Genomic DNA, 27,526 nt, shown 5'->3' with positions numbered 1-27,526 from the left:
TTGCAAGCCTTGGAAGTGAACCAGAAATTGCAATCAATGTAGCTGGTAAATCATTAAACTTTCTTGTAGATACAGGGGCGGCCAAATCAGTGATAAATTTGACAGTGGGCATGAGAACCACTGGTAAGACAATTCCAGCCATAGGGGTAACGGGAGTAGTCCAGCACTACCCTGTTAGCAAACCAGCCGAGATTACAGTAGGGCCTTTACATACCAAGCATTCCTTTTTGCTGGCTGCATCGGCACCGACTAATCTCCTGGGAAGAGACTTACTGTGTAAAATGGGGTGCGTCATTTATTGTACTCCTGAAGGTGTATTCTTGGACATACCTGAGAATCACGCTCAGGAAGTACGAGACATGTTAGACTCCCCATCAAAATTAATGTCACATACCATTATGACAAATAGGACTCCCTCCCAAGTAGAAGAAATGACATCTCAGATACCAGAGTCACTTTGGACTAAAGATGGACAGGACACTGGATTAATGGCAAACGTAGCTCCGGTAGTTGTACAAGTAAAAGATGGTAGGATAGCTCCAAAAATCCCACAGTACCCTCTGAAGCCAGAGGTGGAATTAGGAGTGTATCCCGTAATAGAGCGCTTGCTACAACAGGGCATTCTGGTAAGAACGTCCAGCACTGCCAATAGTCCCATCTTCCCTGTTAAAAAGAGTGGGGGGAGGGGTTACCGGCTAGTGCAGGATCTAAGGGGGATTAACAAAATAGTTGAGAGTCAGTTCCCCGTAGTGCCAAATCCAGCTGTCATCCTAATGCAAATCCCTCCCACTGCGAAATTTTTCACTGTTATTGACCTCTGCTCCGCTTTCTTTTCGGTACCTCTGCACCCTGACAGTCAATATTTGTTTGCATTTACATACAGAGGAGTCCAATACACATGGACTCGATTACCACAAGGATTCATAGATAGTCCAAGTATATTTTCCCAGGCTTTGCATGATTGTTTACAGTCTTTCCAACCAGTGAGTGGATCAGTATTAATACAGTACGTGGATGATCTACTACTGTGTTCTGATTCATTGGAAGCATCCCTGAAGGATACGAAACAGCTCCTGTTTCATCTTTCAGACACAGGACACAAGGTTTCCAAAGACAAGTTGCAATTATGCCAAACTAAGGTAAAATATTTGGGACACTGTCTAACACAAGGACTGAGACACCTGACCGCTGATAGAATTCAAGCAATTAGAGACATGACTCTGCCACAAACCCAGCAACAGATCAGAACATTTTTAGGAATGTGTGGGTATTGCCGTAACTGGATCCCAGGGTTTTCCATTCTAGCGTTACCCTTGCAGGAGATGGTCTCCTCAAACAAACCTGATCGGATTTCGCATACAGACGAGTCCGAGACAGCATTTGAGAGACTTAAACAGTGCCTAACGCAGGCACCAGCATTGGGTATGCCAGACTATGGGAAACCCTTTGAACTATACGGAACAGAAAGTGCTGGTTGCGCGGCAGGCGTACTAACCCAAAAGCACGGTGATGCCAGCAGGCCAGTAGCATATTACAGCGCTCAGCTAGATACGGTAGCGCGATCCCTCCCCACATGCTTGCGAAGCGTTGCTGCGATAGCATTGCTAGTAACGAAAAGCGAAGACGTCGTGCTAGGTCACAACCTCACAATTCATACACCACATGCAGTGTCAGCCTTGTTAAATTCTGCCCAAACCAGACACGTCTCATCAGCGCGGTTTACAAGATGGGAATTGGCACTAATGGCCCCCGTAAACATCACCATAAGGAGATGCAGTGCATTAAATCCTGCAACATATCTCCCAGGTGTGCCTGGACAGGCACAAAGGGTGGAGGATGAGAGTGGTGGGGAAGGAGAATTTAATACAAAGGAAGACACACATGATTGTATGGAATATTTGACCCAAAATTTTACCGCAAGGCCTGACATCAGTGACAACCCACTGGAAGATGTAGAACTTACGTTCTACACGGACGGTAGTTGTCATAGACAGTCAGACTCGGGAGACTTGTGTACTGGATACGCAGTCGTAGATGACCAAGGCACCATAGAAGCGGAACCGCTAGGCCCACCTCACTCAGCCCAGGTTGCTGAACTGGTCGCCCTAACCAGAGCATGTGAATTGGCTAAGGGCAAATCAGCCAATATCTACACCGATTCTAGATACGCATTCGGGGTAGTCCATGATTTCGGAGCCCTATGGCGCCTCAGAAATTTCATGACGGCAGCTGGTACACCGGTAGCGCATGCAGCTCACATAAAAAGGCTTCTAACAGCGATACAGGAACCCGACAGAGTGGCTGTTATCAAATGTAAAGCACACACATATAGGCAAGACCCAGTATCACTTGGTAACAGCCAAGCAGACGAAGCTGCTAAATTAGCAGCTGGTACCCCCAGACAGACAGACACCACACAATTGATGGTATTTAATACCATCAACACCCAGAAGTTGTGCGAGATGCAAAATTTGTGTTCCACACAGGAAAAGGCAGTCTGGAAGGCAAAAGGATATGGCCAGGAGTCCTCAGGACTCTGGACGGATGGACACGGTAAACCAGTGGCCCCCAGAGCATACCTTCCATGTTTAGCTGAGGCAGCTCACGGGCTGACTCATCTGGGTAAGGAAGGGATGTGCAAGTTGGTAAGAGCATATTGGTGTGCCCCAGGATTTTCATCTCATGCGAGTAAAAGAGCAATGTCATGCCTTACCTGTCTGAGAAAGAACATCGGAAAGGCAATACCTACAGAACCATCTCATATCCCACCTGCCGGCGGCCCTTTCCAGGTAATACAGATTGACTTCATTCAATTACCCCCTTGTCGAAATTTGAAATATGTACTTGTTTGTATAGATGTTTTCTCAAATTGGGTCGAAGCATTTCCAGCGGCCACAAATACCGCTATGTTTACTGCTAAGAAAATTGTGCAGGAATTTGTATGTAGATATGGTATCCCTAGAATTATCGAAAGTGATAGGGGTACCCATTTTACAGGTGATGTCTTTCAAGGAATGTGTAAATTGATGGGAATTGATAGCAAGCTGCACACTCCATACCGTCCACAGGCGAGTGCGAAAGTGGAAAGAGTGAACAGCACTATTAAAAATAAACTGAGTAAAGTGATGACAGAGACAGGATTGACATGGCCAGAAGCTTTACCCATTGTACTGTACAGCATCAGAACCACTCCCAGGTCCCCTCTTAATCCGTCTCCCTTTGAAATCTTGTTTGGTCGACAACCGCATGTTATGATTAACCCTCAGGATGATTTGAAGTGTAACAATGAAGTGACTGTAAAGTACTTGATTAACATGAGTAAACAGCTAAGGAATCAAAATGATAATTTGAAGTTGGTGATTCCTGATTTACCAGATAGTAATTGTCATGACATTGAACCTGGGGATTATGTAATGATACGGAATTTTCTACGCTCAGGTTGCCTTATTGATAGATGGGAAGGACCATACCAGGTCTTATTGACTAGCACTACAGCATTGAAGGTTGCTGAGAGAGAGACTTGGGTTCATTCGTCCCACTGTAAAAAGGTTGCTGATCCAGAGAGGCCCCGTGATAAGGAACAGACGGTAGAGGTTGTGTCACTGGAGTGTCTGTTCCAGGAGGATTGAGGCGGCACCTGAGCATTGAAAATCACAAGACCAAAAGCAGTTGTCGATCCCCTGTTCCCTTTTATTGTTTTTCTCCAACTTCCCATCCCATCTCCCTCAAATTATTTTTTCCCCCTTCTCATTCTTCTCCGTTTCCTCCTACAAGATGGACTTGCCCCAAGAGACTGTGATCCGGATTTTCCTGTTGACCATGATGTTGACCAGAGCAGTTTGTTCCGGCGAGAGTCCCATGGAGGTCGAGAGGGGTTCTGGAATGGGTTCTGATGACAGAGATGGAGGCGTAGTTTTCCAAGAACAACTTAACCAACAAGTAACGGCGAGTATCAGAAAACGATCCGATAGCATTTACCATAGAAGGAATTGTGAAGGATTGTTAGCTGAAGAAAACTGTATCTGTCGGCTCTGTAACAATGTCATTGAGGATGGGTGCATAAATAAATGCCAATCCAGTTTTAATATCCATATGGACCGGCATCCATTGAGTGACTATCACTCCTTAGTGGGTAGTGTGTTAAATAAAACAGATTGTTGGGTATGCTCTCAAGTACCTCAAGGTCATAGCAAATCAGGGCTAGTACCATTTCCTTTAACGTTAGGGGAGGTACTTGAGTTAAGTGGTGGGAGACCGGTGGACAGGAGGTTTAATATCTCCAGCCCTCCTAGTTTGAAGCTCCACCAATACCATGTGGATAGGTCCCTATTATGTTTTAACATCTCCAATCCCCGAAAGCCGGGAAATTGGAAAGTGTCATGGAGTAATCAAACCATGACCTTTTCGCATAGAGCAGATAGAATGCCTACAGATACAGAGCTTATACGCCACATAGCCAGTAGAGGAAAATCTTTCCGGTATAGGTATACCTTAGGAAATAGGATTACGAGAGTTGGAGAGGTATCACCAGGATACTGTGCACATATCGTACAACCTGATACGTGTACTAAGCAGATGGAGGAATTAGGGTTAGGAGATTTCACATGGAAGGTGTGTAATATGGTTATGTCCTACTCCGTCCCATATGTTCTCCCCGATGATGCATATTTCATATGCGGGAGAAAGGCGTATAAGTGGCTTGCCCCAAACTCTGAAGGATTGTGTTATATTGGAAAAGTACTGCCTGAAGTAATGACTGTATCACATGACAAAATGAAAGACATACACCGTGTTGCCCAAACTCCTTATACTCACACCCATTACGAGCACGTAGTTAAACGGCACCTGATAGAAAGAACAGAGCATCCGGCCTCTGACATGATCCATGAATCCACCGGGATTCAGTTTCTAATCGCGTTAGACATCACTCGCAGCGCTAGAGGAGTGTTGAATTATAAATACATATCTGCGCTCGCCAATTTGTTAGATAATATCACTGAAATGTATGATGACACGTTTAGGTATACTGGAAGAGTACTTCAGGCTTATAAAACAGAACTGGTACAGCATAGAATGGTTCTTAATTACCTCACAGCAGTGACAGGCGGATATTGTGTCACACTGGCAACACAATACGGCGTGAAATGTTGCACATATATTACGAATAGCACCGAGGACCCGGTCGAGGTCATAGACCAAAAGATGGACGATATTCTCCAACTGAAGTGGGAATTTCGCAGGAGACACAATCTCACTCTTGCTGCTGTAGGTAATGAGCTGACTGGTTGGGTGTCATGGTTGAACCCGCGAAATTGGTTCTCTGGTTTAGGAGACTGGGCTCAAGGAGTCATAATGGATGTTGGGAAGTTTCTCCTATGTATCTTAGGTGTTATCATAACGATTGGTTTGATATTTAGATGCGGTCAGGCTTTAATGAGGTGCAATCGTCGTACTAGGGTAATGAGTTTAAGGAGTGAGGAAACTGTAATTCCAATGGATTTGATTTATGACCCAAATGTAGAAACAATGATGTGATGAAAATGCGATTTCTACGGTCCGTTTCTTTCACCTGTTTTTCCGTTTCCTCCAAGGTAAAAAGACCCACTTGGACGAGGAGTTTGATGAGCCGATATACAGACAACAGATGGATTAAAGAAGAAATTTTGACAACCTGATACACAGATTTTTGATGAACTATGCCATGGATCCCCAGTTTCCCTAGTAATTTTAAAATTACGCTAGCCCAACACTTTTGTAAATCTATGGACATTGACAGCTTTTGCTCGCACCTTATGGGCAAAAGCACAAAGAAGACTGCATTCAACAGACACCAAACAAGACCTCAATCGACGAATGTACATTTACCTGACATAGAATACCACCGCATTTACCGTAATTATGTCTTTTCTTCATTTCTACAACCCTCAGGTAATGACACACATAGTCGATAGGGAATACAGGCACAGATATCAGCAATCACATATCTCCCCTATTCATGTATCATCAACTAAAATGTGCTCCCCCATTTTGTTACAACCAAAGCCGAAAAGAGCTCGGTAAAGTTTGACAGCCCATCCACAGACCCGTACCACGGGATAAGAAGGAATTCAAATGTATACTTCGCAATACCTCGAAGCTTGATGTACCACACGTACGGCACGATGATACATGACCCCCCAAACATGGACTCATACACACATGCTTCTGCTATCTCACTAGGTCATACCCTCTTCACACCTTCTCCTCTCTCCTCCCTTACCCAACCATGTAAATGTATTAACCCCTGACATATATTTTTCTCTTTTTGAAATGTTTTAGAAGGTGGCAGTTATTGTTGACTGCCAAAGGGTGGACTGTCAAAGTCAGAAAAATATCTCTATGCACACTACCATATTTGCACCTCACACAGGTCCGTGCTGCGCATGCGTACGCTCTCCCGTATGTGCGCATACTCACAGTCGCGGGCACCCGCAGGCGCACGGTATGCGTATTTACGGTAGAGTTTATGTGATCGTAGCGTGCGACTCAATCATTACATATTTTCACTATATAATGTATTTTGTAGATCATGGTCCCTTTGATAGATTCTGAAAGTTTAGTTAACATAGCATGTTCCTGAACAGAGAGATCCCTCTTTGTACTGTACGAAGGGTCTAACAGGGGTCATACAGTGGTGTTTGGTACCCATCGGAAGAGTATTTAAATAGCAATATTCCGGTGTTGGTTTGGAGCGGATTAATCGCTCGTGCGAATAGTTATGGACATAAGAAGTTTATGTCCATTTACTATTATTTGTTCTTATTTAGTCATGCGGCGGGAAACCCAGTATCCCACCCACCTGAACAGTTGGAAGCAGTCACAGCCCACCTGTATGAATCAACCTATGACCTTTTGTTATAATGCGAAGCCGAATTCCTGTGTCCAATGAACAATGAGATTGTAGGGACCATTGAATTGTATTGTGTGTGGGGCATAAATAGGCAGGCCGACCATATCCAGTTCACTCTCTTCAACGGTTCTCATTGCTGATAATCGGGAGCTGGATATCGAGGCGCATGCGATCGTTTCCCCTTGTGCGTAAGTGTTTCTCCGCAACTATATTGATCTTCTTGTTATTGTGGGCCAATTTCTCTCTCTCTCTCTCTTCTCCTCTTTCTCTCTTATTTTCTCTTAAATAGTAATTGTATTATATTTCCTGTGTAGTTATCTGGTTAGGTAGTCTATGTTATATTGTAGTGTATGATTTGTATTTGTATTAATTCTTTTGCAAGTATATCATTCATAATATATATATTAGGCGTTGGACCCTGAGCACGGTATCTGTGTATTTCTTATAGTGTTAAGTATTCTCAGAGCGTCGGTGACGCTAGAACAGCTTTAAAGGTAATAAGGTTATACTGTGTTGCATTTACACTCTATCATTACACTAAGGTTTTACTGCACAATACACCGTTTATGGTTTAGATACAAAGGTTTAACATTGTGAGCGTCAGCGCCGCTGGTGATCTCCTCGTGGTCCCGAGCGTCCGCTACGCTATAGCGAATCATTAAGTTAGTCAGCAGCCAATAGCGTGCCTGCCTGTGATCTCTTGGCCGTGAGCGAACGTGACGCTTGAGCGTCTCGACTACGGCTAAGCGATTGTTACGTAACGTGCGTACCCTTACGGTACTTCATACGTAGATAGCGTACAGTGTTCTTAGACCTCATAAAGGGTATTATATAAGATAAATATTTAGCTTTATCACTGACAATATGGACTAACAAAAAATAAGATTTTACTCACCGGTAAATCTATTTCTCGTAGTCTGTAGTGGATGCTGGGGACTCCGTAAGGACCATGGGGAATAGACTGGCTCCGCAGGAGACTGGGCACTCTAAGAAAGATTTAGTACTACTGGTGTGCACTGGCTCCTCCCTCTATGCCCCTCCTCCAGACCTCAGTTAAGGAAACTGTGCCCGGAAGAGCTGACATTACAAGGAAAGGATTTTGGAATCCAGGGTAAGACTCATACCAGCCACACCAATCACACCGTATAACTTGTGATAACATACCCAGTTAACAGTATGAACAACAACAAAGCATCAACCACGAATGCCAACATAACATAACCCTTTATTAAGCAATAACTATATACACGTATTGCAGAAAGTCCGCACTTGGGGGGTAATTCCAAGTTGATCGCAGCAGGATTTTTGATAGCAATTGGGCAAAACCATGTGCACTGCAGGGGAGGCAGATATAACATGTGCAGAAAGAGTTAGATTTGGGTGGGTTATTTTATTTCTGTGCAGGGTAAATACTGGCTGCTTTATTTTTACACTGCAAATTAGATTGCAGATTGAACACACCCCACCCAAATATAACTCTTTCTGCACATGTTATATCTGCCTCCCCTGCAGTGCACATGGTTTTGCCCAATTGCTATCAAAAATCCTGCTGCGATCAACTTGGAATTACCCCGTTGGGACGGGCGCCCAGCATCCACTACGGACTACGAGAAATAGATTTACCGGTGAGTAAAATCTTATTTTCTCTAACTTCCTAGTGGATGCTGGGGACTCCGTAAGGACCATGGGGATTATACCAAAGCTCCCAAACGGGCGGGAGAGTGCGGATGACTCTGCAGCACCGAATGGGCAAACACAAGGTCCTCCTCAGCCAGGGTATCAAACTTGTAGAATTTTGCAAAGGTGTTTGAACCCGACCAAGTAGCTGCTCGGCAAAGCTGTAATGCCGAGACCCCTCGGGCAGCCGCCCAAGAAGAGCCCACTTTCCTTGTGGAATGGGCTTTTATCGATTTTGGATGCGGCAATCCCGCCGCAGAATGAGCCTGCTGAATCGTGTTACAGATCCAGCGAGCAATAGTTTGCTTTGAAGCAGGAGCATCCAGCTTGTTGGATGCATACAGGATAAACAGCGAGTCAGTTTTCCTGACTCCAGCCGTTCTGGCCACATAAATCTTCAAAGCCCTGACTACATCAAGCAACTTGGAATCCTCCAAGTCACGAGTAGCCGTAGGCACCACAATAGGTTGGTTCAAATGAAAAGATGACACCACCTTCGGCAGAAATTGTGGACGAGTCCGTAATTCTGCCCTGTCCACATGGAAAACCAGATAGGGGCTTTTACATGAAAAAGCCGCCAATTCTGACACACGCCTAGCCGAAGCTAAGGCCAATAGCATGACCACCTTCCACGTGAGATACTTTAGCTCCACGGTCTTAAGTGGCTCAAACCAGTGGGATTTCAGGAAACCCAACACCACGTTGAGATCCCAAGGTGCCACTGGTGGCACAAAAGGGGGCTGAATATGCAGCACTCCCTTAACAAACGTCTGAACCTCAGGAAGAGAAGCCAGTTCTTTTTGAAAGAAAATGGATAGGGCTGAAATCTGGACCTTTATGGACCCCAACTTCAAGCCCATAGTCACTCCAGACTGTAGGAAGGGCAGGAACCGGCCCAGCTGGAATTCCTCTGTAGGGGCCTTCCTGGCCTCACACCAAGCAACATATTTTCGCCATATACGGTGATAGTGTTTTGCCGTCACGTCCTTCCTAGCCTTTATTTTCGTAGGAATAACTTCATCCGGAATGCCTTTTTCTGCTAGGATCCGGCGTTCAACCGCCATGCCGTCAAACGCAGCCGCGGTAAGTCTTGGAACAGACAGGGCCCCTGTTGCAACAGGTCCTGTCTGAGAGGCAGAGGCCATGGGTCCTCTGTGAGCATTTCTTGCAGTTCCGGGTACCAAGTCCTTCTTGGCCAATCCGGAACAATGAGTATTGTTCTCACTCCTCTTTTTCTTACGATTATCAGCACCTTGGGTATTAGAGGAAGAGGAGGAAATACATAGACCGATTGGTACACCCATGGTGTCACTAGTGCGTCCACAGCTATCGCCCGAGGGTCCCTTGACCTGGCGCAATACCTTCTTAGCTTTTTGTTGAGGCGGGATGCCATCATGTCCACCTGTGGCAGTTCCCATCGATTTGTAATCTGCGTGAAGACTTCTTGATGAAGTTCCCACTCTCCCGGGTGGAGGTCGTGCCTGCTGAGGAAGTCTGCTTCCCAGTTGTCCACTCCCGGAATGAACACTGCTGACAGTGCTTGCACGTGATTCTCCGCCCAACGAAGAATCCTGGTGGCTTCCGCAATCGCCACCCTGCTTCTTGTGCCGCCCTGGCGGTTTACATGAGCCACTGCGGTGATGTTGTCTGACTGAATCAGCACCGGTTGGTGGCGAAGCAGAGGCTCCGCTTGACTCAGGGCGTTGTATATGGCCCTTAGTTCCAGGATATTTATGTGCAGACAAGCCTCCTGACTTGACCACAACCCTTGGAAGTTTCTTCCCTGAGTGACTGCCCCCATCCTCGGAGGCTCGCATCCGTGGTCACCAGGACCCAGTCCTGTATGCCGAACCTGCGGCCCTCGAGAAGGTGAGCACTCTGCAGCCACCACAGAAGAGACACCCTGGCCCTGGGGGATAGGGTGATCAGCCGATACATCTGAAGATGCGATCCGGACCACTTGTCCAACAGATCCCACTGAAAGATCCTCGCATGGAACATGCCGAAGGGAATGGCTTCGTATGATGCCACCATCTTTCCCAGGACTCGCGTGCAGTGATGCACCGACACCTGTTTCGGTTTTAAGAGGTCTCTGACTAGAGTCACGAGCTCCTGAGCCTTCTCCGCCGGGAGAAACACCTTCTTCTGGTCTGTGTCCAGAATCATGCCCAGAAAGGGCAGACGCGTCGTAGGAATCACCTGCGACTTTGGGATATTCAGAATCCAGCCGTGCTGTTGCAACACTTCCTGAGAGTGTGCTACGCTGATCAGCAACTGCTCTCTGGACCTCGCCTTTATGAGGAGATCGTCCAAGTATGGGATAATTGTGACTCCTTGCTTTCGAAGGAGCGCCATCATTTCCGCCATTACCTTGGTAAATATTCTCGGTGCCGTGTAGAGCCCAAACGGCAACATCTGGAATTGGTAATGACAGTCCTGTACCACAAATCTGAGGTACTCCTGATGAGGTGGATAAATGGGGACATGCAAGTAAGCATCCTTGATGTCCAGAGACACCATAAAATCCCCCTCTTCCAGGCTTGCAATGACCGCTCTGAGCGATTCCATTTTGAACTTGAATCTTTTCAGATAAATGTTCAGGGACTTTAAATTCAATATGGGTCTGACCGAACCGTCCGGTTTCGGTACCACAAACATTGTGGAATAGTATCCCCTTCCCTGTTGAAGGAGGGGAACCTTTACCACCACCTGCTGGAGATATAACTTGTGAATTGCCGCTAACACTACCTCCCTTTCCATGGGGGAAGCTGGCAGGGACGATTTGAGGTAACGGTGAGGGGGCATCACTTCGAATTCCAGCTTGTATCCCTGAGACACAATCTGTATAGCCCAGGGATCCACCTGTGAGCGAACCCACTGGTGGCTGAAATTTCGGAGACGCGCCCCCACCGCTCCTGGCTCCACCTGTGGAGCCCCAGCGTCATGCGGTGGATTTAGCGGAAGCCGGGGAGGACTTCTGTTCCTGGGAACTAGCTGTATGGTGCAGCTTCTTTCCTCTACCCCTGCCTCTGGCAAGAAAGGATGCACCTCTGACTTTCTTGCTTTTTTGTGATCGAAAGGACTGCATTTGGTAAATACGGTGCTTTCTTAGGCTGTGAGGGAATATATGGCAAAAAATTTGACTTCCCAGCCGTAGCTGTGGAAACTAGGTCCGAGAGACCGTCCCCAAACAATTCCTCACCCTTGTAAGGTAAAACCTCCATGTGCTTTTTGGAGTCGGCATCACCTGTCCATTGCCGAGTCCACAGGACCCTTCTGGCAGAAATTGACATTGCATTTATTCTAGAGCCCAGTAGGCAAATGTCCCTCTGGGCATCCCTCATATATAGGACAGCGTCTTTTATATGCCCCAGGGTCAGTAAAATAGTATCCTTGTCCAAGGTATCCAGTTCCTCAGACAGATTATCTGTCCATGCTGCTACAGCACTACACATCCAGGCCGACGCAATTGCCGGCCTCAGTAGAGTACCTGAATGTGTATAAACAGACTTCAGGATACTTTCCTGCTTCCTATCCGCAGGATCCTTTAGGGAGGCCGTATCCTGTGACGGCAGGGCCACCTTCTTAGATAAGCGTGTCAGAGCTTTGTCTACCCTAGGAGAGGATTCCCAGCGCATCCTGTCCGTTGGCGGGAAAGGGTACGCCATAAGTAACCTTTTGGAAATCAGCACTTTCCCATCTGGGGAATCCCACGCTTTTTCGCATAACTCATTTAACTCATGTGAAGGGGGAAAAGTCACCTCTTGCTTTTTCTCCCCAAACATATAAACCCTCTTGTCAGGGACAGGGTTTACCTCTGATATGTGCAATACATCCTTCATAGCTATAATCATGTAGCGGATGGCTTTAGCCATTTTTTAGGCTGCAATTTTGCATCATCGCCATCGACACTGGAGTCAGAATCCGTGTCGATATCTGTGTCAATAATTTGGGATAGTGGGCGCTTCTGAGACCCTGACGGCCTCTGCGCTGTAGGATCAGGCATGGGCTGAGACCCCGACTGTCCCAAGGTTTCAGCTTTGTCCAACCTTTTATGCAAGGAGTTTACATTATCATTTAACACCTTCCACATATCCATCCAATCAGGTGTCGGCGCCGTCGGCGGAGACACGTCATTCATCTGCACCTGCTCTGCCTCCACATAGCCCTCCTCGTCAAACATGTCGACACAAGCGTACCGACACACCACACACACAGGGGATGCTCTATATGAGGACAGGACCCCCACAAGGCCTTTTGGAGAGACACAGAGAGAGTATGCCAGCACACACCCCAGCGCTATATAACCCAGGAATTACACAGTAACTTAGTGTTTACCCAGTAGCTGCTGTATATATGATTAATGCGCTAAATTTATGTGCCCCCCCTCTCTTTTTACCCTCTTTCTACCGTGAGTCTGCAGGGGAGCTTCCTCTCAGCGGAGCTGTGGAGAGAAAATGGCGCTGGTGAGTGCTGAGGAAGAAGCCCCGCCCCCTCAGCGGCGGGCTTCTGTCCCGCGATTTTGTATAAAAATAATGGCGGGGGCTCATGCATATTACAGTGCCCAGCTGTATATATGCTGCTTTTTGCCAGGAGGTACTCAATTGCTGCCCAGGGCGCCCCCCACTGCGCCCTGCACCCTACAGTGACCGGAGTGTGTGGGTTAGTGTGGGAGCAATGGCGCACAGCTGCAGTGCTGTGCGCTACCTCATATGAAGACAGGAGTCTTCTGCCGCCGATTTTGACGTCTTCTTGCTTCAACCCGCTGGCTTCTGTCTTCTGGCTCTGCGAGGGGGACGGCGGCGCGCCTCCGGGAACGGACGACCAAGGTTAAGTTCCTGTGTTCGATCCCTCTGGAGCTAATGGTGTCCAGTAGCCGCAGTTAGTAGGTTTGCTTCTCTCCCCTCAGTCCCACGTAGCAGAGAGTCTGTTGCCAGCAGATCTCTCTGAAAATAAAAAACCTAACTAAAATACTTTCTTAATAGCAAGCTCAGGAGAGCTCACTAAAATGCACCCAGCTCCTTCCGGGCACAGATTCTAACTGAGGTCTGGAGGAGGGGCATAGAGGGAGGAGCCAGTGCACAACAGTAGTACTAAATCTTTCTTAGAGTGCCCAGTCTCCTGCGGAGCCCGTCTATTCCCCATGGTCCTTACGGAGTCCCCAGCATCCACTAGGACGTTAGAGAAAATAAGATTTTACTCACCGGTAAATCTATATCTCGTAGTCCGTAGTGGATGCTGGGAACTCCGTAAGGACCATGGGGAATAGACGGGCTCCGCAGGAGACTGGGCACTCTAAGAAAGATTTAGTACTACTGGTGTGCACTGGCTCCTCCCTCTATGCCCCTCCTCCAGACCTCAGTTAAGGAAACTGTGCCCGGAAGAGCTGACATTACAAGGAAAGGATTTTGGAATCCAGGGTAAGACTCATACCAGCCACACCAATCACACCGTATAACTTGTGATAACATACCCAGTCAACAGTATGAACAACAACAGAGCATCAGACAAACCTGATGCAACCATAACATAACCCTTATTTAAGCAATAACTATATACAATTATTGCAGAAGAAGTCCGCACTTGGGACGGGCGCCCTGCATCCACTACGGACTACGAGAAATAGATTTACCGGTGAGTAAAATCTTATTTTCTCTAACGTCCTAGTGGATGCTGGGGACTCCGTAAGGACCATGGGGATTATACCAAAGCTCCCTAACGGGCGGGAGAGTGCGGATGACTCTGCAGCACCGAATGAGCAAACACAAGGTCCTCCTCAGCCAGGGTATCAAACTTGAAGAACTTTGCTAAAGTGTTTGAACCCGACCAAGTAGCTGCCCGACAAAGCTGTAATGCCGAGACCCCTCGGGCAGCCGCCCAAGAAGAGCCCACCTTCCTTGTGGAATGGGCATTTTACTGATTTTGGAGGCGGCAAGCCAGCCGCAGAATGAGCCTGCTGAATCGTGTTACAGATCCAGCGAGCAATAGTTTGCTTTGAAGCAGGAGCACCCAGCTTGTTGGATGCCTACAGGATAAACAGCGAGTCAGGTTTCCTGACTCCAGCCGATCTGGCTACATAAATCTTCAAAGCCCTGACTACATCTAGTAACTTGGAATCCTCCAAGTCACGAGTAGCCGCAGGCACCACAATAGGTTGGTTCACATGAAAAGATGGCACCACCTTTGGCAGAAATTGCGGACGAGTCCGTAATTCTGCCCTGTCCATATGGAAAACCAGATAGGGGCTTTTACATGACAAAGCCGCCAATTTTTGACCACTTTCCACGTGAGATATTTTAACTCCACGGTCTTAAGCGGCTCATACCAGTGAGATTTCAGGAAACTCAACACCACGTTAAGATCCCAATGTGCCACTGGTGGCACAAAAAAGGGGTTGAATATGCAGCACTCCCCTTACAAACGTCTGAACTTCAGGTAGAGAAGCTAGTATTTTGTATGAAAGAAAATGGATCGGGCCGAAATCTGGACCCTAATGGACCCCAATTCTAGGCCCAAAGTCACTCCCGACTGTAGGAAGTGACGGAAACGGCCCAGCTGGACTTCCTCTGTAGAGGCATTCCTGGCCTCACACCCAGCAACATATTTTCGCCGTATACGGTGATAATGTTTAGCCGTCACGTCCTTCCTAGCCCTTATCAGCGTAGGAATAACCTCATCCGGAATCTCTCTTTTCTACTAGGATCCGGTGTCCAACCGCCATGCCGTCAAACGCAGCTGCGGTAAGTCTTGGAACATACAAGGTCCCTGCTGCAACAGATCCTGCCCTAGAGGCAGAGGCCATGGGTCCTCTGTGAGCATTTCTTGCAGCTCTGGATACCAAGTCCTTCTTGGCCAAACCGGAACAATGAGTATTGTTCTCACTCCTCTTTTCCTTATGATTCTCAGCACCTTGGGTAAGAGAGGAAAAGGAGGAAACACATAAACCGACTGGAACATCCACGGTGTCACCAGTGCGTCTACAGCTATCGCCTGAGAGTCTCTTGACCTGGCGCAATACCTCTGTAGCTTTTTGTTGAGGCGGGATGCCATCATGTCCACCTGTGGCAGTTCCCACCGACCTACAAGCTGCGCGAAGACTTCTTGATGAAGTCCCCACTCTCCCGGGTGGAGGTCGTGCCTGCTGAGGAAGTCTGCTTCCCAGTTGTCCACTCCCGGAAAGAACACTGCTGACAGTGCGCTTACGTGATTCTCCGCCCAGCGAAGAATTCTGGTGGCTTCTACCATCGCCACCCTGCTCCTTGTGCCGCCTAGGCGGTTTACATGAGACACTGCGGTGATATTGTCTGACTGAATCAGAACCGGATGGTCGCGAAGCAGGGTCTCCGCTTGACTTAGGGCGTTGTATATGGCCCTGAGTTCCAGGATATTGATGTGAAGGCAAGTTCCCTGCCTTGACCACAGCCCTTGGAAATTTCTTCCCTGTGTGACTGCCCCCCACCCTCGGAGGCTTGCATCCGTGGTCACCAGGACCCAGTCCTGAATGCCGAATCTGCGACCTTCGAGAAGGTGAGCACTCTGCAGCCACCACAGGAGAGACACCCTGGCTCTGTGGGATAGGGTGATTAACCGATGCATCTGAAGATGTGATCCGGACCACTTGTCCAGTAAGTCCCATTGGAAGGTCCTCGTATGGAACCTGCCGAAGGGATTGGCCTCGTATGATGCCACCCTCCTTCCCAGGACTCGAGTGCAGTGATGCACTGACACCTGTTTTGGTTTTAATAGATTCCTGACCAGTGTCACGAGCTCCTGAGCTCTCTCTATCGGGAGATAAACCCTTTTCTGGTCTGTGTCTAGGATCATGCCTAGGAGAGGCAGATGAGCTGTAAGAACCAACTGCGACTTTGGAATATATAGAATCCAGCCGTGTTGCCGTTACACTTCCAGAGAAAGTGATACGCTGTTCAGCAACTGCTCTCTTGATCTCGATTTTATGAGGAGATCGTCCAAGTACGTGATAATTGTGACACCTTGCTTCCGCAGGAGCACCATCATTTCCACCATTACCTTGGTGAATATTCTCAAGGCCGTGGAGAGACCAAACGGCAACGTCTGAAATTGGTAATGACAATCCCGTACCGCAATTCTGAGGTACGCCTGATGAGGTGGATAAATGGGGACATGAAGGTATGCATACCTTATGTCCCGAGTCACCATAAAATCTCCCCCTTTCAGGCTTGCAATAACCGCTCTTAGCGATTCCATCTTGAACTTGAACCTTTTCAGGTATATGTTCAGGGTTTTTAAATTCAGGGATTTTAAATTCAATATGGGTCCAACCGAACCGTCTGGTTTCGGGACTACAACATGGTCGAATAATAACCCCCTCTTTGTTGAAGGAGGGGAACCTTGACCACCACCTGTTGAAGATACAATTTGTGAATTGCAGTTAACACTGTTTCCCTCTCGTGGGGGGAAGCCGGCAGGGCCGTCGGTGAGGGGGCATCTTCTCAAAGTCCAGCTTGTATCCCTGAGACACAATATCTATTGCCCAGGGATCTAACAGGGAGTGAACCCACTTGTGGCTGAACTTACGAAGGCGTGCCCCCACCGGGCCTAGCTCCGCCTGTGGAGCCCCAGCGACATGCGGTGGATCTTTGTAGAGGCCGGGGAGGACTTCTGTTCCTAGGAACTAGCTGTGTTGTGCAGCTTCTTTCCTCTGCCCCCGCCTCTGGCAAGAAAGGACGCACCTCGGACTTTCTTGTTTCTTTATTCGAAAGGCTGCATTTGATAATGTCGTGCTTTCCTAGGCTGTGCAGGAATATAAGGCAAAATATCAGAATTATGACTCTAGGACCCAGTATACTCATGTCTCTTTGGGCATGTTTTATATATATATATATATATATATATATATATATATATATATATATACCTATCTCTTAAGACAGCATCTTTAATATATATATATATATATATATCTCTATATATACATATATATATATCTATATGCATACTAGGGTCTCCATCCCTGCTGATAAGGTACCTGTCCACGCTGCCACAGCGCTATAAACCCATGCCGACACAATCGCCGGTCTGAGTAGTGTACTAGAATGTGCACGCTATCTGCAGGATCCCTGAGAATAGCTAGTGCTACCTTCTGTGCAAACGTGAGACCCTAGGGGAAGATTCCCATCACATCCTGGCCCTAGTGGGGAAAGGATACTGCCTGAGAATTTTTTGTGGGAAGCTGCAGTCTCTTGTCTGGAGATTCCCGCTCTTTTCCTCATGAGAGGAGGGAAATTTACCTCAGCTTTCTTCCCCTTAACATGTGTACCCTTGTGTCAGGGACAAATGAGTCATCAGTGATATGCAAAACATCTTTTATTACAATAATCATATATTGAATACCTTTCAGCCATTTTGGCTGTAACTTTGCATTATCGTAGTCGACACTGGAGTCAAACTCCGTGTCGATATCAGTGTTTATTATTTTGGATAGTGAGCATTGTGAGACTCTGAAGGTCTCTGTGACATAGGGACAGACATGGGTAGATTTCCTGTCTGTTCTCTAATCTTTTGTGCAATAAATTCACCTCAGCACTTACACATATCCAAACAGGAATCGGCGTTGTCGACGGAGACACCCTCTCACACACATATTTGCTCTATCTCCTCCTTAGGGGAGCCTTTTACCTCAGACATGTCGACACACACGTACCGACACACCACACACACAGGGGATGCTCTATTTGAAGACAGTTCCCCCACAAGGCCCTTTGGAGAGAGAGAGAGAGTATGCCAGCACACACCCCAGCGCTATATGACCCAGGAATCACACAGTAACTTAGTGTTAACCCAGTAGCTGCTGTATATATTGTTTTTACGCCAAATTTATGTGCCCCCCCTCTCTTTTTCACCCTCTCTATCGTGCTTCTGCAGGGGAGAGCCTGGGGAGCTTCCTCTCAGCGGAGCTGTGGAGAGAAAATGGCGCTGGTGAGTGCTGAGGAAGAAGGCCCCGCCCCCTCAGCGGCGGGCTTCTCCCGCGATTTTGTGTAAAATTAATGGCGGGGGCTCATGCATATAACAGTGTCCAACTGTATATATGCTGCTTTTTGCCAGGAGGTAATCAATTGCTGCCGAGGGCGCCCCCCCCCCTGCGCCCTGCACCCTACAGTGACCGGAGTGTGTGGGTTAGTGTGGGCGCAATGTCGCACAGCTGCAGTGCTGTGCGCTACCTCATATGAAGACAGGAGTCTTCTGCCGCCGATTTTGATGTCTTCTTGCTTCAACCCGCCGGCTTCTGACTTCTGGCTCTGCGAGGGGGACGGCGGAGCGGCTCCGGGAACGGACGACAAGGTCAGGTCCTGTGTTCGATCCCTTTGGAGCTAATGGTGTCCAGTAGCCTAAGAAGCGCAACCTAGCCGCAGTTAGTAGGTTTGCTTCTCTCCCCTCAGTCCCACGTAGCAGAGAGTCTGTTGCCAGCAGAAGCTCTCTGAAAATAAAAAACCTAACTAAAATACTTTCTTATTAGCAAGCTCAGGAGAGCTCACTAAAATGCACCCAGCTCTGTCCGGGCACAGATTCTAACTGAGGTCTGGAGGAGGGGCATAGAGGGAGGAGCCAGTGCACACCAGTAGTACTAAATCTTTCTTAGAGTGCCCAGTCTCCTGCGGAGCCCGTCTATTCCCCATGGTCCTTACGGAGTCCCCAGCATCCACTAGGACGTTAGAGAAACATAGGAACACAAGGAAGCATCACGTTTAATAGTGAGAGAGAAAACAACATTATGTCTGCAGGATAGGGGCCTGACCAACTAGCACACTGGGGAGTACTGGTTGACAACTGTGTGGCAGGGCTAGGATATATATATTTGTGAGAGGGAGGTGGCTGGGGTATATGTATGTGAGAGCGATGATGATGGGGCAGGGTTGAGGTATATGTGTGAGAGGAAGGTGGATTGTGTGTGTGTGTGTGTGTGTGTGTGTGGCTGCCATGAGGGTATCTTTATGTGTGGGAGGGAGGTGAGTGGGACATGGTTGGGTATCTGTGTGAGAGGTAGGTGGCTGGGGCTAGTCTGGGTATATGTGTGAGAAGTAGGTAAGTGGAGTATATGTGTGTGTGAGAGGGAGGTGGCTGGGACACGGCTGAGTATATCTGTATGAGAGGGAGGTGGATGAGGTTGTGGGCGATGACCCGGAATTGCGGAATGGGATGGCGAAAACGAGGGTGTCGTAGACGTTTTCTGGGCTGCCATGTGACGTCACATGCGATGCAGAACATGGAGGTGGAGTATCTGCCTTTGCAGCTAGGCTGTGCAGGCAGGGGGCTACCATTGTTTTGTGGGGTCATTTGCATGCTGGGCGGCCCCCAGCATGCGATCGCAAGCAGTTGCAGTATTGCTAATTTAGCAAAACTGCAACTGAAGCTGAATAGGGTCCTAAATTTGTTAAATGCTTCAAATATTAACCTACCCTGGAAATCAAAGTATTAGGTTGGAGGGCAATGCCAGCTTTAATAGAACATATACAGTATGGTGTCCTGCGCTCCTCTACCAAACAATGTGTTATTGTGGGTGTTGCTACCTCACAAACAATGGGGGACATTCCGACCTGTTCGCACGCAGCCGTTCTTCGCTGCGGTGCGAACGGGTCTGGAATGAGCATTGTGCACTCGCGTCATTGCCCGGCGACAGAGGTTGCCAGGCTATGATGCTGGTTACGAAGAAAGCGGTCGCAGAGGCGCCCGCAAGAAGATTGACAGAAGGAAGGCGTCACCTGTCCGTTGGCGGCCGTTCTCGGGGAGTGGTAAGGAAAACGGCCGTGGAGTGGTAAGGAAAGGCGTGTCCAGGGGAACGGAGGGCGGATGTCTGACGTCAAAGCCGGCCCCAGCATCGCTGAGATCGTCGCACAGGGTATGTCCAGGGCTGGTCTTCTTTTACACAAAACTTTTTTAGCATAGCAGGGCTGCACAAGCAATCGCAGCCCTGCTATGCTAAAATATACTCCCCCCATAGGCGGAGATTAGTTGATCGCACCAGCAGCAAAAAGTTGCTTGGTGCGATCAACTCGGAATGACCCGCAATATTGTTAAGGATTAGAATGTAGGCAAAGGCATTAGTGGTGCCTTCATGGTCACTACAATTGCTATTTCCAAGCTATAGAAGAGGGGTGCAAATAAATCCTATAAACGACATAAAATAATTGAGCATAATAACAATAATTTAGATCATTTCAATTATCTTAATTTAGTCTATAGGATTTATTTCCACTCCAATGCCAGTTTTAGTTTGTTATAACTGCGCATTTGAGGCTAGTGTATAATAAACACTAAACAGCGGGCACAAAACAGCAACAATGTGACGAAAGCAGAGCTGATTAACACTGTGGGAACACCTGGAAAACTGCCTTCAAACACATGAACACAACTGGATCAGAGTGGTACCAACTCTGTTCCAGTTGATCCACTGGTGCTGTGGACAACTTGTCCACTCATTAGAAGGTAAAACATTTCACCCTTTGTGCCCATCTCTTAGGAAGACCAGATAGAACAATAGCCCTTTTGTTTACAGCTGTTTCTTATGATCTAGTCCATCTCACCATGGAAGGTATGACATTTCTTTCCACTTGATGATTTGTCTGCTATGTTTGTACATGTTTTCTTTGAGTTCTTTTCAAAGTACCAGCTTTTTTCTTCCTCAAAACTCATGAATAGCAGTATGAATTCACGAGCATCTATTGGCTGATTACTTTGCTCATTCAGAGTTCCATTTCTGCAGATAAGCAGGGGACCAAGGAGACCTGAATGGATGTCTTTCTCCTATTAAAAAAAACAACAACAAATCATACATACTGTACAAAGGAAACATTAAGCAACATTTCTAATAGTAAATAGCAAATTAATGTCTATAAAAGCAAGTACGAGTGGATAAGAAAAGTGTTTTAATTTGGAAAAATGACAGGAATAAATATATAGCAGAGAGTAGACATACTGTACTGAAGGTGACTAAGTTCATAGGAGAGTTGCAGATGATGATAGTAAGATCAGATGGTGAAGTAAAAGTATAGTTTAAAGAGCCAAATGGGTAAAGCAGAAGAAAGCAAACCCAGGGTAAGCAGGAGTAACACATGAGAGGAGGAAGAGCAACACTTTAGTTCATACCATAAACACAGCCACTGGCAGGTCTTTGACCCAGGTACTAGGAGGCTTGGTCAAGAGAATGGGTGTGTGGTCACAACATATTATGAATACTGGCATCCGCTTTATATGCTGCTCTAGTTAATGGCTAAACTGTCCATAAATGCACTTGAGTCCAGTAACTGAGTGACTTACCACCTGAGCTCTGAATGGTCAGGTCAGTGAATTTTTGTTGCAAGTGTGTCCAACATGGTCATAGATTTGCTAATTTAGGGCCTGATTCATATTTAGGAGCAATTAATAAAATGGCACAATCTGCTCCTGGAACAAACCATGCTGTAATGCAAGCGTGAAATACTGCGCAGCTTTATATAAACACTGAAATTCAGATGTAAGCTAGGACACGCCTCTTTCTAACTCTAAGCGGCAGATTTAGGAAAGTTGGATTTTCAAAGCCGCTGATGATTGGTGAACGGAAGCATTTACCAATGTTGTTCAAAAGGCAAATGTAATTTAATCTGATTCTCTTCCTGCAGCTGGCCACTCTGCGAATCTGATTGGTCACATCGTTTGCGACCAGATCATATAACACACTGCCTGGTGTGGTTGCAAATTATGCGGCCATGCCAGGCAAGTGGTTAAAGTACCCAGAATCTTTACCTATCATTTTTTGTTTAAGAATCACACGGGAGAATCTACTCTAGCAGTCATTATCCAGTTTCTTACATTAATGTATAATGACAACTTCAGTTTTTCCTAAAGAAGATTATTTTCACGTTTACAGTCAACAAGTTTCCTAACAGGAAAACATTTCACTAAAACAGATAGTAATTACCGTGTTAACCCCAGAATAATAAGCCCATGTTTTGCACGCTGACTCTTCTGGATCCGGTCCAGACTCCTTTGTGGCATACCACACATAGATATGTGTATCCCCAGGCTGCACTGCATCATCCCTCTTCAGCCACTCCTGGGTTTCATCCTCATAGCTGTATCCTTCTGATGACTTTTCATAGGAAACCCCATGTGCGTGAATAGAGTAAGGTCGTGATGCTAAATTTTTAAAAGTAACCTACAGTACCAGCAAAAAAAGAAAACATAGCATGTAAATAAATGACAACACATAAAACTATGAACCATACTATAGAATCACAATACAATACATATACCCAATTACACTGTTTACATGTTTTCAGATGTGTATAAATATTATTTTCAAAGAAATTATTTTTGCATATGGACTTTTTTCTAGTTCATGAGAATTGGAACATTAATACCTAATAATCAGGGTTGCAACTACAGTGGGTGCAGGAGGTGCTGCTGTACTGCGGCCCAGTCCTCCTACGGGGCCCACCTTCTGTGCACCCAGCCGAGCTCATGTCTCTGTACACAGTGTTGTTCATTCTGGGAGACAAGGATCAGCCCCATAGACTTAATCAGTATGTTTTACTGACAGACGGAATGCCAACAATGGCATCCTGTCTGTCGGAATCCCGGCAGCGAGTCCCCTCGTGGGCTCACTGCGCTTCGGGCCCGGTGGCTCGCTTGGCTTGCTACAGGTTATATTCACACTCGGTTGGTGGCATGGACCTGCGGAGGTCGGGATTCCATACGGCGGTACTTCACCGGCTGTCGGGATTCTGGCCTAGGTCTCCCAACAGCTGGTATTTAAACTGCATCCCCCACAGACAGTGCAGATACTCATGTGTGTAGTGCACCAAGCACGCAAAGAAACATAGTGGTTAATTCATACCTGATTACTGCTGTGCGTTTTCGCACGGCGGGCAATCAGGTCTGAACTGCGCATTCGTATGCACCGAAATGCGCCGGCGCGTCAGACGACTGCACCGGGCATCGGTGCATAGCGATGGGATGGTGCAAAAATAGTGATCGCACAGGCAATCGCAAGGTGACTGACAAGAAGAGGCTGTTTGTGGGTGGCAACTGCCCGTTTTGTAGGAGTGTCCGGGAAAACAGGAGGGACCAGGCGTTTGGAGGGAGGGTTTATGACGTCAGCTCTAGCCCCGATCATCGCAGCAGCAGAGTAAATCCTGGGTTGAGCAGAGACTGCACAAACTCATGTTTGTGCAGCTCTCCAACAAATGCGATCGCACACCTGCACACAGCAAATACCCTCCCCATGTAGGCGGCGACTACGTGATCGCAGGGATGCAAAAAACGCACCCTAGCGATCAGGTCTGAATTACCCCCATAATTCAGAAAGCAGCCAGACTTCAGAGCAACAGATGCAGGGAAAAGAAAGTGGAGTGCTCCTACATGGGGAGTAAGATCAGCCCGCTACCGTCCCAAACATCCTGTGTAACAATGGACGCTATAGGCTGCTGTTCCCACTATTCACTCAGCATTCTGCATATACTTCCTTAAACGCTGACAATTTATACACAAATTTTCACCTGCTGCTCTGTGTCAGCTACGGTTTTATGGTTTTATGTGTTCTGACTAGTGATGTGCACCGGACATTTTTCGGGTTTTGTGTTTTGGTTTTGGATTCGGTTCCGCGGCCGTGTTTTGGATTCGGACGCGTTTTGGCAAAACCTCCCTGAAATTTTTTTGTCGGAATCGGGTGTGTTTTGGATTTGGGTCTTTTTTTTTTTACAAAAAACCCTCAAAAACAGCTTAAATCATAGCATTTGGGGGTCATTTTGATCCCATAGTATTATTAACCTCAATAACCATAATTTCCACTCATTTCCAGTCTATTCTGAACACCTCACACCTCACAATATTATTTTTAGTCCTAAAATTTGCACCGAGGTCCCTGAAAGACTAAGCTAAGCGACCCAAGTGGCCGACACAAACACCTGGCCCATCTAGGAGTGGCACTGCAGTGTCAGACAGGATGGCAGATTTAAAAAATAGTCCCCAAATGGCACATGATGCAAAGAAAAAAAGAGGTGCAATGAGGTAGCTGTGTGGCTAAGCTAAGCGACCCAAGTGGCCGACACAAACACCTGGCCCATCTAGGAGTGGCACTGCAGTGTCAGACAGGATGGCAGATTTAAAAAATAGTCCCCAAACAGCACATGATGCAAAGAACAAAAAGAGGTGCACCAAGGTCGCTGGATGGTTAAGCTAAGCGACCCAAGTGGCCGACACAAACAACTGGCCCATCTAGGAGTGGCACTGCAGTGTCAGACAGGATGGCAGATTTAAAAAATAGTCCCCAAACAGCACATGATGCAAAGAAAAATAGAGGTGCACCAAGGTCGCTGGATGGTTAAGCTAAGCGACCCAAGTGGCCGACACAAACAACTGGCCCATCTAGGAGTGGCACTGCAGTGTCAGACAGGATGGCAGATTTAAAAAATAGTCCCCAAACAGCATATGATGCAAAGATAAATTAAAGAAAAAAGAGGTGCAATATGGAATTGTCCTTGGGCCCTCCCACCCACCCTTATGTTGTATAAACAGGACATGCACACTTTAACAAACCCATCATTTCAGCAACAGGGTCTGCCACACGACTGTGACTGAAATGACTGGTTGGTTTGGGCCCCCACCAAAAAAGAAGCAATCAATCTCTCCTTGCACAAACTGGCTCTACAGAGGCAAGATGTCCACCTCCTCCTCATCGTCCGATTCCTCACCCCTTTCACTGTGTACATCCCCCTCCTCACAGATTATTAATTCGTCCCCACTGGAATCCACCATCTCAGGTCCCTGTGTACTTTCTGGAGGCAATTGCTGGTGAATGTCTCCACGGAGGAATTGATTATAATTCATTTTGATGAACATCATCTTCTCCACATTTTCTGGAAGTAACCTCGTACGCAGATTGCTGACAAGGTGAGCGGCTGCACTAAACACTCTTTCGGAGTACACACTGGAGGGGGGGGCAACTTAGGTAAAATAAAGCCAGTTTGTGCAAGGGCCTCCAAATTGCCTCTTTTTCCTGCCAGTATACGTACGGACTGTCTGACGTGCCTACTTGGATGCGGTCACTCATATAATCCTCCACCATTCTTTCAATGGTGACAGAATCATATGCAGTGACAGTAGATGACATAGAAAAGAGTAGTAATCCTGCACTGCCCTAGTAAATATTTTTATAATTAGTATGCATAGTATCAACCAACTGTAAAGAGAATATTTAAGTAGGAAAAATTCCTTAATTCTAAGTAACAGTGTTGGCGGTGCTCCCCAGAGGAAAAATGACAATTAAATCACAAATAAGTTGTCCCAAGAAGAGAAACTTGGGACAAAAGAAGCTAACCTCTTTGTGGGGGCACTCATTTGATTAATTATAGTTTTATAGGTTTAAAATGTAACTTTTATTAAATTCATTAAAAATATATGTATGAATTCTTCATAATTACCCTTGAGAAGAACTAGCATATAATGAAAGGAGTAGTATAATAGTTTAATATTAGGTGAAATTCTTCCTTAGTGGTACTCCCTAGGGTGAAAATATAAAAAAAAAAAAATATATATATATATATATATATATATATATGTCAAAGGATATGTATAGGCGGTGGTGACGATATAATATTTCCAAGCACCACCACCCGATATGGTTAACAGCAGAGTATAATGCTACCGTGTATAATAGAATTGGTTAATCATCTTGTTGAAAAAATAATAAATGATGATAAATTCTAAGCAATGGTATTCCTCCAACCCCTGTAAACAAAAAAGTTGGAAGAAAGAGGATGGACAGGGTGAATGGGTCTGTAAGATCCCGTCTCACTATTCTTCGGAATATAACAAATCAACAGCCATCCATTGTAGCCATTAATATTCCAAACCACCACTTGAATCAATTATAACATCATTAAAATCAATTAAATGCAGCATAAGGTAAGCTCAAATAACAGTCAAAATGTAAGCAGTCAAATGGTAACTCTCACCATTGAAACAGAGAGGAAGGGGGGTATATGTACAGTAAACTTACGGCCCCTTAATCAAGCCTTAATCTATTAGCCACTTAATTGCTTAATAAATATTGAGGTCAATCAGAGCACTGTGTATTGTTTCTCTCAGAGAGGAACACTGAGACCTCATAGCTCTATATCTGAATGTGCTATTGGCAAATTGTCAGACTGCACATAATCACCAATTACAGTAATCTTAAAGGTTCCAAATGTTGATCATATCAAAATGTCACAGCTTGTCTTGAGGTCACACATACTTGATAAATTGTATGCCCAATCTAAACAGAGTTATAACATTTGGTGGGTGTTTGTTTCTCAACTGTAACAGTATATTGATACAAGCAGTAAACAGAGCTTAAGTTTTTGACATATATGTATAACATAAATTAGCATACAGGACAGAAAGACCCCGTTCCGTTGCCCATAGCAACATCTACTGCCTTCCCATGTGTGCACTGAGGCACAGTGAATGGGAGGTGAGAGTATTAACCCTGGGTGGTAGCGGGTGGAAGAAAGAAAGAGTGTTTCTGCTTTCGAACGTTCATGTATCCTGGGACCCTGATGATATGTATATCATTGCAGGGCTGCAGGTATAGTACTTGTTCGATGAGAGAACACTGAGTACCTTCAAGTTTCTCTATGCAGCTCCAGCATGCGGCTATTCAGTTGGCTGGAGGTGATTAACAGGTAGCATTTCTCTGTGCAACAAGTATACCCAGCTCCGGGTATACTCCATATGGTGATCAAGCCCCAGAGAGGGTGAAACGTACGTTCAGCCTGTTCATCACGTCACTTGACGCAATTACCGGTCGCCGGTCACATACGAGCGGGGAATACAAGCCGGAGACCCGGCACTGCAGCCACTAGCGCTGGACCCCAATTGTGTATGTGTGCCTGGCCACAGCTGGAGAAACCCGCTATACAGGGAGACCAGCTAACTCATAACGTTACCAGACTCAATTACCGG

The 27,526-nt window shown here is 46.5% G+C and overlaps 1 protein-coding gene across 2 annotated transcripts in view; it reads right to left on the bottom strand.

The window, feature by feature from the left end:
* F5 (coagulation factor V) overlaps positions 1 to 27,526 on the bottom strand; it is a 303,846-nt gene that overhangs the window by 120,278 nt on the left and 156,042 nt on the right. For both annotated transcript variants that reach the window (XM_063955643.1, XM_063955644.1), the window contains 2 exons: positions 22,500 to 22,736; positions 21,127 to 21,346 (listed from right to left, as the gene is read on the bottom strand). In XM_063955643.1, coding sequence (XP_063811713.1) covers positions 21,127 to 21,346; positions 22,500 to 22,736 — 457 coding nt within the window. The remainder of the gene's footprint in view (positions 1 to 21,126; positions 21,347 to 22,499; positions 22,737 to 27,526) is intronic.

This window comes from Pseudophryne corroboree, chromosome 2, assembly GCF_028390025.1.
Source record: "Pseudophryne corroboree isolate aPseCor3 chromosome 2, aPseCor3.hap2, whole genome shotgun sequence".
Lineage (NCBI taxonomy): Eukaryota > Metazoa > Chordata > Amphibia > Anura > Myobatrachidae > Pseudophryne > Pseudophryne corroboree.
Note: the sequence above shows the minus strand (reverse complement) of the source record. Positions and strands in the feature narration are given on the sequence as shown.